The sequence below is a fragment of the Cavia porcellus genome, unplaced genomic scaffold, assembly GCF_034190915.1.
Source record: "Cavia porcellus strain 051 isolate PalLab524CR breed Dunkin Hartley unplaced genomic scaffold, mCavPor4.1 scaffold_27, whole genome shotgun sequence".
In the NCBI taxonomy this organism is placed as follows: domain Eukaryota; kingdom Metazoa; phylum Chordata; class Mammalia; order Rodentia; family Caviidae; genus Cavia; species Cavia porcellus.
This window is the reverse complement of record NW_026947510.1, coordinates 50,989,591-51,003,325: the sequence shown is the minus strand read 5'-3', so window position 1 is coordinate 51,003,325 and position 13,735 is coordinate 50,989,591. Positions and strand designations below refer to the sequence as shown.

General features: G+C 39.0%; 1 protein-coding gene across 5 annotated transcripts in view; it reads left to right on the top strand.

Moving 5' to 3' along the window:
• The first annotated feature begins 37 nt into the window (after nt 1–37).
• Nucleotides 38–13,735, top strand: part of Ints13 (integrator complex subunit 13) — a 31,784-nt gene continuing 18,086 nt past the window's right edge. For all 5 annotated transcript variants that reach the window (XM_063238419.1, XM_063238421.1, XM_063238418.1 and 2 more), the window contains exons 1-5: nt 38–485; nt 1,481–1,716; nt 4,496–4,570; nt 11,603–11,805; nt 12,204–12,284. In XM_063238419.1, coding sequence (XP_063094489.1) covers nt 1,492–1,716; nt 4,496–4,570; nt 11,603–11,805; nt 12,204–12,284 — 584 coding nt within the window. In that variant the 5' untranslated portion in view covers nt 38–485; nt 1,481–1,491. The remainder of the gene's footprint in view (nt 486–1,480; nt 1,717–4,495; nt 4,571–11,602; nt 11,806–12,203; nt 12,285–13,735) is intronic.

Genomic DNA, 13,735 nt, shown 5'->3' with positions numbered 1-13,735 from the left:
TGGGCCTTACGCCAAGGGGGTCTTTGGCCCGCCGCTGCTTGTGTGGGTGATCCTCGGCTTTGGGGGAGACTTTCAAGTCACTCGATTGTTCTTCCCAATGGGCGATTGGGAAAACTAGCGAGTAGAACATCTCAAGTGGAGGAATTTGTTTTCACCTTGGCTCCGCCCTCTTCCTGTTCGGCGAGTGGGGCCGCGGCCCTTCGAGGGGAAAGGGACGCTCGGCGGCCCTGCTGAAGACAGCTTTGCGCACGCGCGAGCCCGGGTGCGCGACTGTGTGTATGCACGCGCACGCACGCGCTCCTGCATTTAGGAAGCCTGGGAAGGACCGGTGTACGGGGAGATGAGTGGGGAAAGCTTAGTCTCCAGTCTTTGGTACCAGACGCGCCTAACTGTGCGCTGACTCCCCACCCACCCAGGCAGGAGCCTTTACCAGAGAGGCTGTGCTTCACAGCCTCTTCGTTTTCACTGCAGGACCAGGCACGAAAGTAAGCGAACCTCGATCTTGAGGACCTCCCTATCTACTCACCTTGTACTTTCCACCCCCATCCTCCAGCAAAGTGTGTCTAGAAGGTTTCCTAAAGAGAGTTTTGCATGAAGGAGACATGCATTTGAGAGCAGAAGAAAATCGCGGGATCATGGGAAGACAGTTCGTTTTTGATGAACACTTGTTCTGCTTACCATGTGCTTCTCGAATGTGGATTTGTCTATTTAGGATACGATTTTATTAGTGAAGCAAGGGAGTACCATATGCTCTGTTTTTACAAGAAAAAGTTTTAAAACTTTCTCCTCCTCCCCAGCGTGAAGAGAGTGACAAAGTTTTTCTGTTCTACGCGGTAAATTATATGGTGTTTCAAAAGCTAAGGGGGAAGAATGTGAGTTTAGGGTCTTTATTCTAACGCTAAGACCCGATGTGTAATGATCTTAGAGATGTTGTGTTTTGGCTTTTACTTTGCTGTTCCTCTTCCTATTAATTTCCCTTCCCCTCATCTTAACTGCATTTTTCATAAGTCTTGAAACGTTCTCTTTCCCTTTTTATGGGGTAGTGGGGGAGTCCCAAAATGCTGGCTTGGAGGTTTATATGTAATTGATGTCAGTTAGCTAGGATCATTAAAAGTATATAAAGACTATGGCATTTATTATGTTTGATATATGTAAGGAAAGCAAGTACAAATATATGTTTAAAAAGAGTGTGGGTTTTTTTTTTTTTTTTTTTTTTTTTTTACAATTTAAGATTCCTTCAAAAAGCCAAAAAAATCACACACAAAACCCTGTAATTTTGCATGTGTCCGATAAAGTGGAAGCTCGTGCCTTGACACATCTGCTTTCTGATCATGACTCCAGTAAACTTTGTCATATGTGGGACATATTTTTGCTTTGAAAGTGTTCGTGTTCTCCAATTCAAGAGGAAAAGACACATTAAAAATTTAAGATAGCAAAGATTATGTATCAACATTTGACTAGTGTATTTTTCTTCATATAGGTTAAAAGAAAATGAAGATTTTTTCTGAATCGCATAAAACGGTGTTTGTTGTGGATCACTGCCCTTACATGGCAGAATCGTGCAGACAGCATGTTGAGTTTGATATGCTGGTGAAGAATCGGACCCAAGGCATCATCCCTTTGGCCCCCATCTCTAAATCACTATGGACTTGTTCAGTAGAGTCTTCCATGGAATATTGTAGAATAATGTATGATATATTCCCTTTCAAAAAGCTGGTGAGTATGGATCACAAACGAAATTATGATGTTTGGCGATTTACTTAACTGCATACATAATTTTATTTGAATTTGGTATAAATTTAGTTTAGAACTGGGCGTGGTGGTACACACCTTTAATCCCTGGAAGCAGTCTAGGAGGCTGAGGCTGGAGACTGCAAGTTTGAGTTCAGCCTGGGCAATCCACACAAGACCCTGTCTCAAAAAAGTAATAAAAAGGGCTAGGGATGGAGCTCAATGCAAAAGCCCTGGCTTCAATCTCCAGTATTAGGAAAAAAATTTAGGTTAGAAATCTTTTTGGTACTGGGGATCGAACTCACGACCTTGTACTTGCCAGGTAGGCACTTATGCACTGAACTAAATGCCCAGCGCTAGAAATCTTTATTTACTTAAAAATGTACATGGATCCTTTGGTGTGTTGCTTGTTTCTCTGTCTTGTTCTGAGACAGGGTTTGATGTATTCCAGGCTGAGAATTCACAGCTGTCCTCCTGCCTCAGCCTCTCAAGTGACCCAAGCTGGATTACAGCCATTGTCTCCCTTGCCCATTTTAGAATTACCCTTTGGTATTAACATGTAATGGATATTTAATTGGGAGCAGTAATAATTGTTTACCATTTTCATGTGCAAGGCATATTCCACAGTGCTTTATATTACTAGCCTTTCTAATTCCTAAAACTGTCCTGCAAGGTGGTAGACACTGTAGGTTTTGGGGCAACACTCAAAAGTGTAAACAACTGATAGGGAACAGAGAGTAACCATTGGAAATTGTCGGCAGTCCCAGCAGAACAAATGTTGGTTATAAAGCAATTGGTTGACTTGCGGCAGTGTGCACTACCTGAGTCTCAGTCTTGATTATTACTGCCTTGTTGTTGATGCAGAAACTGGGAGGGGGGACCTACACTGAGTTCCATAGTCATGGCTGGGTGTAATTCAGCAGTGGCAGCTTTGTGTGCATAAGGTTCTGAGTGCAATCCCCAGCACCAAAAAAAGAAGAAAAAAAATGCTAAGCAAGAGTTGTTTTTTAAAGGCAAGAAGAGAAATTGGTGATTGGTAGAAATTCCAAGTGTTAAGTTATCTCCAGGTTTCAGTATCCCAAATAATTTGCTTTTTGAAAGTCATTGGATTAGCCCCACTGGGTGACATGCTTCTGTCTTGTTTGCCTAGGCTGGGACCTTGCCAGTTCTTAGATGGAAAAGATAGAGCAGGCAGTAAGAGCAAAGGTGAACCAAGAATCCAATATTATATGTTCAGCGACATTCCAAATTAAGTATAAGGCAAAAGATTTATGAGGTCTGAAGAGAAACCAGAGTATAACTACCTTTTGAAATTTCTAAGTATGGGGAAAGTAAGGGAAAAGAGAGGGAAGAATAATACAGTGATTTGAGGCATAGGCTTCATTTCAGATGTTGGCATCTAAGCCAAGTGTACTGGCACATGGCTGTTATTTCAACATTTAGGTGACCAAGGCAGGAGAATTGCTCTGAGTTCAAGACCAGCCTGCATTCCATTGTGACCCTGTCTCAAAAAAAAAAAAAAAAAATCATTTAAATCATCTAACAATTTAATGAAAATGCAAGCCACTCTTTCCAGATCTTGGCATCTTTAGCTGCCAGCAGTGTGACCTCCTTTGTATTCCCTGTCTTTTTTTTTTTTTTTTTTTTTTTTCCCCTTTTCCCTGAGACTGGGTCTAGCGATGTAGTTCAGGCTGGCCTTCTACTCACTGTACAGCCAATTGTATTTCTTAAGTTCCAGGCCTCCTTATCTTCCCATGTAAACTTATAATTACTTCCTTGTTGTAAGATTTAAATGAGATAATCTAAATAAAGTGGCTAGTAAAGTGTATCCCTTTTAGATAAGCCAAGATAGGCTAGATCAGTTCTGTTTTTTCCCTTGAGGAAAGAAAACTAGTATTTCATGAGAATTAGGAAAAATGATCATAGATTAGATTATATTGTTCAGGAGAAGGAAAGAAATTTACTTCTCTTCTTAAAAAGGACCACAGTCACCATCATCATTTGATGTACTTTCTAATACATTTCTTACCCTCATTGCCATCTTACCTGGTACTGGAGTTTATTTTTTATTTATTTTTTGTGGCGTGGGGATCAAACCCAGTGCGTCTCACATGCTGGGCAAGCACTGTACCAACTGTTTCCCAGCCCTGCTGGTATTTTTTTATTTGGACTTTACTTTAAAAATGAGAATACAGTCCATATCCGTCACTTGGTTTTCAGTGTTCTCTGTCTTTCGGTGCTCTTTCAACTTGACTCCTATGTCTGCTTGTTCTGATTTTCACCCTCTTGAGGAGATATACACTCGGTGTATCCTTTGCATCTCCTTTTGGTGTGCCTGGAGCTCTCTGTCCCTGCTTTTTTCAGGGCTGGTTTCCCTTGGTCACTTTGGAGTCCTTCAGTGCATCTTTTATGGAGAAAACCATCTATGACTGCTCAGTCTAAAACCAGCTATTTTTGTAGTGTTTATTACTCTACAATGAATCAACGCATTTATTTGTATTCTTCCTACGCTGCCCTCTGTTTTATCACATGCCCGCCCTAGACGTCCTGCACCTTGTGACAGGACTGTTTGATTCTCACTGCCATCCCCCTATCGCCAGTGCCACTCTTAGACTAGCACCTGAGGTATACTAGGCATTCTACGGCTGTAAAATCAATGCATCAAACTGCAAACCAGTGTTAGAAATTTCATTTCATTGTAAAATATGGTGGTGATTAAGTAAAGTTTCAGTTGAATATTAATTGTCCCTTTGACATTTCTTAGGTGAATTTCATTGTGAGTGACTCTGGAGCACACGTTTTAAATTCTTGGACTCAAGAAGACCAGAATTTACAGGAGGTATGGTTAGTTTTTAAGCTGTATCTATTTTTGAAAATTTTCTAAATGTTATAATACTTCTAAAAAATGATTTAAAATATTTTTGTGTCGAGGTAGTATTTGGGCATAGTTTTAAAAATCCCATTACTTTAAGAGAAACAGCTGTTTTCACTGTAGGCTCCTCCTTATTCCCAAGGAAATTCTCAGATCTAGCTGTTCCAGTATTTCCATATGAAATATAATTTCCAAGCATATGTTTTATTCCTGTTTATTGGGTTCTCAATGTAAACTTATCATTGTTAGTGAGGATTTACCTCTTGTATTTCTCCCTCACCCATGCCTTTCTCTTGTTTTTACAGAATTGTTGTGTCAGTTTCTGGTTCATTCAGAATTCCGTATGTCCATTATCATGTCCGTGTTGAGTGTTACTGATTGCTGTGCCACATAGTATTGGTGATGATTTCTTTGCTCAAATTTGTATTTATTACTAGAATTTATCACTTCCTTTTTCAGCAGCACTGGCTTAGTTTTCTGACTTTTAGTGCTTTTCCTTGTGTGTCTATAGGGTTCAGTAGTTTGATCAGAACTGTGTTAAATAATTTAGCAGTGAAAACTTTTTGGAGCATAATCAGAACTGGTTACTTTCTAGGCCTACTGACCGGTCCAGGCCTACTGACCACTGTCGTCCTCTTTTTTCTTCTTTTTTTTTTTTTTTTTTTTTTTTTTTTTGTCTTTTTCGTTTTTATCAGTACCAGGGATCGAACTCACGACTGCTTGCTTGCAAGGCAGGCGCTTATGCCGCTAAGCTAAATCCCCAGCCCCCTTTTTTCTTCTTTTTGATATCGCGAGTATAGAAATTCCACCTTGCAGATAACTTTTTCTCTTCCTGAGAGATCACTCCATGGTGTTCTAGATTCCAATGTACTGTTGAGAAGTCCATTATCAGTCTTCCTCATAATTTCTGAAAGGTTTTAGAATCTTTTATTTCCTCCTTTATTATGCTCTGAGAGTGTTCAGTGATAAACTGTAATGGATCTTTCCTTATTTATTGTGCAGGAAGATTTAGTTAAGAAAAATTTTCATGTGTGCCTATGATAACAATCTTATCTCTGTATCTTTCTAGAATATCTATTACTGATAGGTCAGACTTCCTAGGTTAAATTTAATCTTATCATTGAGCATCTTTTTGTTATTCTAGTTTTTAAACTTTTTAACCCTTTATATGGAAGTTTTCTTTGATTGTATTTTTAATTTGGAAGTACTTAGACTTATTCTCTAATTATATCATTATTGTCATGTCCTTTTTTTGTTTCATGGGTATCTTTTTACCTCAGGGTATTAATTATAGTGTATTTGAAATTTTCGTTTGAATCGTCTGTTCTCCAGATTCTTTTCATGTTAAAGCTTTTTAAAAAATGCTTGCTGACAGTCTTACTTAAAAGTGAGACATTACATGGCAGATTAGAAAGTCTATGTTGTGGGGTAGGCATTGCTGACTGGGTTTCGCTGTGCTTTGTTAAAGCACTTATTTTCCTTGAGGAACCTCCAGATGTCAGAGTCAGCAGGTCCAGGTCAACGGATCATCCCTCTGGGACTCTTCAGGGTCTCCAGAGATCTTCCACTCTTCTACCTGTGTGCTGTAAACTTGGCTGTGAGCCTTCTGGAAAGGGAGGGGTGAGGTAGGTTCTACCTTTCAGTAGGCAGATTTTCAGGGTGTATTTAATCTTTTTGGATTTGGTCTACTACTTTGCTGTTCATTAGAGTAGCAACTATCCATATGTGAATATTTACATTTCAAATTTAAATACAAGTAAAAATGACCTTCCTTTATAGCACTAGCCATGTTTCAGATGCTCAACAAGCCACACATAGCGCTTCTTGTATTAGCTAGGATAGAAAACATTTCCATTATCACAGAAAGTTCTGTTGGGCAGTGCTAGCCTGGTCTTAACCTTAGTCTCTGCTGTGCTTTGCAACGCCGTGCTTGGTACCTTTCTGGTGCAAGTAATATGATTCCGTGTCTAGAGTTGGGAAGAGGTAATCAGTTGGATGGCTTAGATCTGCGTGAAGTCACGCTATTCATAGTTTTCAGTGTCTTGGTCTGTCCCTGTTTTGGGTAGTGCTTATTCTTAGACTTATCTCAGATCCTGTGTGGTATTTCTTCTTTGCCTTTTTATTCCTCTGTTAGGTTCTGTTAAATCATTACCGTTTCCTCATTGTTTATAATACTTGTTGGCATCTCTCTCATCTCTTATTTGCTATTGTCACCACTCCTGTTTTCTTCATCTGTGGATTTTTGCTTTTTAAAATGACTGTGGTCTTAGTGAAGGGAGCAGAAATAAACTCTAGCTCAATTTAGTAAGTTTGTTAATATTATTTAAGAACAATGACTGCTGGATAACTTATGTTTGCTATTGTTTATTGGAGAGAAGACTTCAGCCTGCTGTCTTCACTGATGAATATGAACAACATGAGAGATAGGGATGAGTGAAGTTTTTAAAATACATTGTGTCAATTATTTCATGTTAAAATTTTCTCTTTTAATGGAAATAATTCCATCAAATGTATTAGAGTGCTTTTTTTTCTGAAACAGCTCAGTTTTCTTTTGTTTGCTTCTTTTTTTTTTAGGAGGAAAAATTTACATAGGTCACAATTTGTAAGGGTTTCAGTCTGTAGTTGACTGGCTCCAAAGCAGGGTGTCATGGCAGAGGGGCACTGCAGAGGAAAAATAGTTCTTGGCAGTGAGAAGACAACAAAAACAAGCAGTTGGCCTGAGACAAACCTGTTCTGACCCTTATATCTTCTGTAGGCTTCCTGACCTTTAGGGCAGATCAGCTTTGTTTTCTTAAAAACACATTTGGGGGTGATATGAATACTTAAGAGAAAACACAGTACCTGACCCAACACCACAAGGTAGGCATAGAACCATCTTGGGCTACTGTAGGCAGAATAGGCACACAGCTAATTATAAAACACAGACGAGGATTTCACTCTATATCTTTCTTTTCTTTTTTTTTTTTTTCATTTTTATCGGTATCAGGGATCTAACTCACGACGCCTGCTTGCAAGGCAGGTGCTTATGCCGCTGAGCTAAATCCCCAGCCCCTCACTCTATATCTTTCTAACTCCAAAAGTTAATCTTTCTTTCTGCTACTTTCATGATACTCCCTTTCCAAGAAAACATATTTTCATTGAGCTTCTCCTATGTAACAGAGACTTTACATAGTCCTTTGTAAACAGTACTTTGTGTTACGCTTTTATGGGTAGGTAGTACCCGACTAGTTTAAAAATACATTTTTTGAGAATAATACATGTATACAAGGGAACGTGCATGAGGTATATCTTGAAGTGTTTCCCGCTTCCCGTTCCCTGGCCCAGTTAGTAGGTGCTGGAGCCTGCTTACACCAGCTTGAGAGTTCAGTCTGTGCGCCATTTAACCAGCTTTATGTTAGGGGTTTGGCATTAGTGAGAAGTGGGCCAGGAGGGGAGAGCTAGAAATTGCTCTTAAAGTATTTTTTTTAAAGAGCAGAATATATTTATTGAGAGAAAGAAAGCTTCTGTCTAAGAGAGAGAGACAGAAGGGGTCCCAACTGGGTTGCCAAAGACTGTCTTTTCTAGGAACTTTTATAGAGCAAAGCCACAATGTGAGGTGAGTCTAAGATGGGGAAAATGTAGGAACTCACAAGGTAGGTGTGAGATAGGACAGAACTATGAGAAACCAATAAGATTAATTAGGTAAAATTGATTAAATCAGAGACAAATGAGGAAGTGACTCACACAGAAGTAGGCATGCTTAAAGAGCAGTAACTTCCTGAAGGGGGTAGGGGGTGGTATCTCCTGGCTACCTCAGGGTGATAGAGATCTGTTTAAAATATCAATCCTTAGGACATGGGTGTATTTGTTTGATCTTGAGGTCTGGCCCACAGCAGCAGGTGTCTGTCTCCTTCAAGGCTGCAACATATCTGGTCTTCTGCATTGGCTCCTTCCGGGCCCACTCCTGTCTAACTGCCTACATTATTTCTAATTAACTCAGCTGCCTATAATGTTCCCCGCTCTGAAGAAGTAACCTGAACTGCCATGAGCGAGAAATGGGCGATGACAGATCTGGCTTTTGCAGGCTGAAGGGAATTGCAGTTGTTGATTGGTAGTCAGAGATACTTTACAGAGGGTCTGTCTAAAGACCCTCGATAGACACCCGGCATTTTCATCTCAGGTAGGCATACAGCTTTAAGTCTGGAGGAGACAAAGCCAAAGAAACAGTTAAGTATCCAGGGGCCAAATAATAGAATCAACAGGATAATTATGAGTACAGCTGACAAAAGTTTCTACCACTTATGGGAGCTAGTAATGGCTTCCCATAAGAAGGATAAGGATAAGGGCTAGGGATCTTAGAGTTCGACATGTCATTGATTTGTCATTTAATATCTTAAACAGCTGGTGAGATATTAGCAAAATGACAGGAATGTACACAAAACGTTTAGTTTTTACAAGTATCTCCTGTGCTGCTGTTAGAATGTCTAATGCCATCTGTTTTTGGAGGTTGGCTTGGCTCATTAATTTTACTACTTTATATAGAAGAGAGAGACCAGCTGTGGTGTCATTTAAGGCCTGTTAATTATAGTTAGTGAAGGCCTCGGTATGTGTCATATAACCTTTTCTCTGGACAAGATTTGGTGGATCAGTCCCAGTAAAAGAAACCTAAAAAGAATCTAGCATTTATTAGTTTCATCTGTATGATTACTTGGGGTTTGGCATCCTTCAGGCAAGAACAAATTTTAAAGCATAAATGCTTCTAAATTTTTTTAAACATTTTTATTGATTTTTAACTAATACGAGAAAATTATAGATATTAATGTGATACCATGTGATATTTCAGTGCATGTATACATTCCATGATGTTCAATTCAGGTTAAACATAATGTATTTATTCCTTTTTTATAAATATTCAAAATCCTTTTGTTCTAACTAATACACACACACACACTGTTATTATCATCACCTATAGTTGTTCTCCTGAGCAGTCGAATACCAGAACTTTGTGCCCCTGTCTGGCTGTAACTTAGTGTCCATTCATCAGGCCAGTGTAGGAGCACAGGCTCTGCCCTCAGACACAGGCTTATGTCAGGAACCATGTGCCGCTGGCTGTACTGGGTTTCCATGGCAGACCTATACTGCATTCCAAGTCTGAGGCCTGGCCTCAATTTTTCTCCTTTTCTCAAGTGAGGAGCATCTTTTCTCCAACGTGCACTACTTAAAGTTAGGAGGAAGGTGACGTGGGCAGCTCTTTCCTTCCTGACTTCTTCAGTGCATCTTTTAAAGCCAGCTATAGTAAACTGTCACCAGTTTCCTTGGTTCTTATATTCAAATTGATGTTTCTGTTGGGGTACACTTTGTTGGAGAACTCCACAATCATCTTGTTCTGCCTCTTATTTTTTTTTTGTTTATTTGAGGGAAAATGTATCAGATACATTTTTGAAAATCATATAATATGCAATAAGATGATTGGTGGGCTAGGAATATATTGCTCAATATGCCTTATATTGGCATTTTATAAATCATTTAAACAAAATGTTTTTGTTTGTTTTTTGTCTTTCCTTTTTATTGGTACCAGGGATCAAACTCACGACTGCCTGCTTGCAAGGCAGGTGCTTATGCTGCTGAGCTAAATCCCCAGCCCCTAAACAAAATGTTATAAAATGTAATATTGGATCTCATGGATATTCAAAGTATCAGATAAATTTATAAACTTTATGTTAGTATAGTACATTCCACAAGAATTTTGTGTGTTCTTTTTCATTCCTGAGAATATGTGGGATTGGAGAGTAGGAGGCAAAAATAACATAGATAATAGTGGTTTGCCTGGTGGGTGTTGTTTGAGACAGAGTTCCACTGTGTAGCTTAGGCTGGCAAAATCCTCCTGCCTCAGTTTCTCAAGTGCTAAGATGAGATTCGTATACCACAAGTATTTGTGTCAAAATTATGTCTTATTCTTTTGAGTATATATTTAATGGAGTTGCTTGCCATTATAGTAAGCTGTATTTAGTATCTGAAGAGCTACCATATTATTTGCTGATGTGGTGTATCACTTGCCATGCCTACCAGCAGTCAGTGAAGATTTGTTTTTTTACATATCCTTACCAACACTTACCTAATCTGTAAACTCAGGATAGTCTAGTGGGTATAGTGTTACTTTGTTGTGGTTTTTAATTTTTATTTCCTCAGTGGCTAATGATGTTGAGCATCTCTTCATGTGTTTATTGATCACTTGTGTGTCATTGAGAAAATGTCTGCTCACATCCTTTACCCATTTTCTTAGTCAGTTTGACTTTTTATTATTGAGATGTAAGAGTTTATATATTGTGGATAACAAGTCCCTGATTAAATCTCTGATTTCCAAGTAGTCTCCTTTCTTTGGATTGTGTTTTACTTTCTTGACAATGTCCTTTCAAGGACAAAAATTTTTCATTATTTTTTGTTTTATTTTATTTTTTGGCTTTTTGAGACAGGGTCTCACCGTGCAGTTCAGGCTGACCTTGCACTCACTTCCTAGCCCAGGCTGGTCTCGAACTCGCAACAATTCTCCTGAGTGCTGGAATTACGGCATGAGCCACCACGCCCAGCTCTGTGTGTTTCATTTTTTATGAGACCTATCTCTAGTTAAATTGCCCAGGTTGGGCTCAAACTGTCAGTTCTCCTGCTTCAGTCTCCCAGAGTGCTGGAATTACAAACATGCACTAACACATCCAGCTAATCTTAAATTTTCACTATTTTTTTTTGTATTTATGGAGATGATTATGTGATTTTTATTTTTTATTCCTTTGATATGATGTCTTAATTGATTTTGGGATATACAATGAACTTTGCATTTCTGAGGCAAATCCCATTTGGCTTGTAATCCCATTTAGTGTAAGGGTGTGTTGCTAGGTTTGGTTTGCCAGCATTTTCTTCAGGTTGTTTCTGTCTTACTAGAATATACTGGTTTATAGTTTTCTTGTTATGCTTTTGTCTGAGGTGTGAATGCTTTTGTCAACATAACTCTTTCCTTCTGCTTAGCTCATGGCAGCATTAGCTGCTGTCGGGCCTCCTAACCCTCGGGCAGATCCAGAGTGCTGTAGTATTCTGCACGGTCTCGTTGCAGCAGTGGAAACCCTTTGCAAAATCACTGAATACCAGCACGAAGCCCGTACTTTACTCATGGAGAATGCAGAACGTGTTGGAAATAGAGGGAGAATAATTTGCATTACTAATGCAAAAAGGTGAGATATTAATCACATAATTTTTTTTCAGTGATGGAATTTTAAATTCCTTTTGTGATTTTTATTTTACCAAGAAGGATAGCATGAAATATTTTAGCATATTACAAGTGGCCTTTCTGATTTTTTTATTTTTTGCCATTTAAAATTGAGACTGTTTAATCAATCAATTCTAGAAAATCATCTCAATGAAAACTGTTTAAGATTGTCATCATGTAAATCAGCTTGACTATTTTTTCTATCCAGCTTTTCAGCTAGTTATTTAGTATTGTCAGTGAGCACGCTAGGGACAGTCTTATTAAATTAATTTTAAATTTCCAAAGATAGCACAACTGAATAGTGTCTTCATTTTTTTCCTTGCTATTTGGTCCTTTAAGTTTGCCATCTTTTTTATGCCATAGTGATAGTCATGTACGTATGCTTGAAGACTGTGTCCAGGAAACAATTCATGAACATAACAAGCTTGCTGCAAATTCAGATCAGTGAGTATAATCCATGAATGAAGTAAATGTCTTCAACTTCATGTTATATATGTTTATTAGAATTATTTCAATTTTAATGCAGTTAATATACTTGTTTTAACTTTGTACTGACTCAACAGATATGCCTCAAAGTGTAAGTCTGAGCCAGGCATGATGGTGTATGTGTGTAATCCCAGCACTGATGAGGCTGAGGTAGGAGGTTTGCTGAGAGTTCAAGGCCAGCCGTCTCAAAAAACCCAAGGGGTTGGGAATGTAAAACTCAGCAGCATGGCATCTGCCTGGCAAGCGCAAGTTAGATTCCCAGTTCAAAAAAAAAGAACCATTAAGTTTGATTAGAAGCCTTTTGTTTTTTTTCCATTTTCCCTTGTACTTTAGAATTTTACTTTCTGTCAGCGGAGAAAGATGATTCGAACCATGTGTGGTGGTGCAAACCTACACTCCCAGGACCCTGGGAGTCTAAGGCAGGAGGATCACAAATTCAAGCCACACTGAGGCAATTTAGTGACTTAGTGAGATCCTTCCTGAAAATAAAAGTGGAGTTTGGAGTGTAGGCCCTGGGCTCAGTCCCTGTTAGTGCTAAATAAATAAACTATCAGAATGATAAAAGGTAAGTTTGTATTTTGATGATTTATTCTCATAATCTATCATAAATTTATAAAATGTGTCAATTGTAGGCAGCATTATTCAGTGTACACCAAATCAAAACATAATTGTGAATTTAAGAAACCAACAGCCATTGAAAAGGCTAGGCAGGTGTGGTGGCACATGACTATAATTCCAATATTCTGGAGGCTGAAGCAGGAGGATTGCTGCAAGTTTGAGGCCAGCCTGGGCTAGCATCAGTTCAAGGGCAGCCTAAACAGAGCAAGACCCTGTCTAAAAAACCAAAAAAGTAAAAACTATTGAAAAGGAAAACTTTGTCTCTGTGTTCATACTAATATTTGTGTGTGATCAGATGCATGAGTTTTTCCCTATGCTGAACAGTTTTGCTGTTCTTTCGAGACCAGCAGGGTTTCCTGCAAGTCCATGATGACACTTGTCTTCCTGAAGTTAGGGCAGACCCTTTAGATTATGAGCTCAGTCCACAGGATTGTCCCTTACTCCCCAGCCTTCTGACACCAGTCTCATTTAGAGTCCGCAGGTTATTCACATGTCTGTCCCACTTAGCTAAAAATTGCAAGTTCCCCTGACCCCCTTATTTTGACAGTTTTGCAAAATGCCTCACAACTGGGGAGCACTTAAGTTTAGTGATTCACTATAAAAGATAGCCTGTTAGTTTTTTTTTTCATTGCTGAGACAAAATACCTGACACCCAGAATTAAAAGGGGTTTATTTAGCTTGCAGTTTATAGAGGTTTCAGCCCATCAACTGGCTCCAAGGCAGAGTGGCTTGGCAGAGGGGCCTTGTAGAGAACGAGTTCATATCGAGAAGACAGCAAAAGCAAGCAAGTA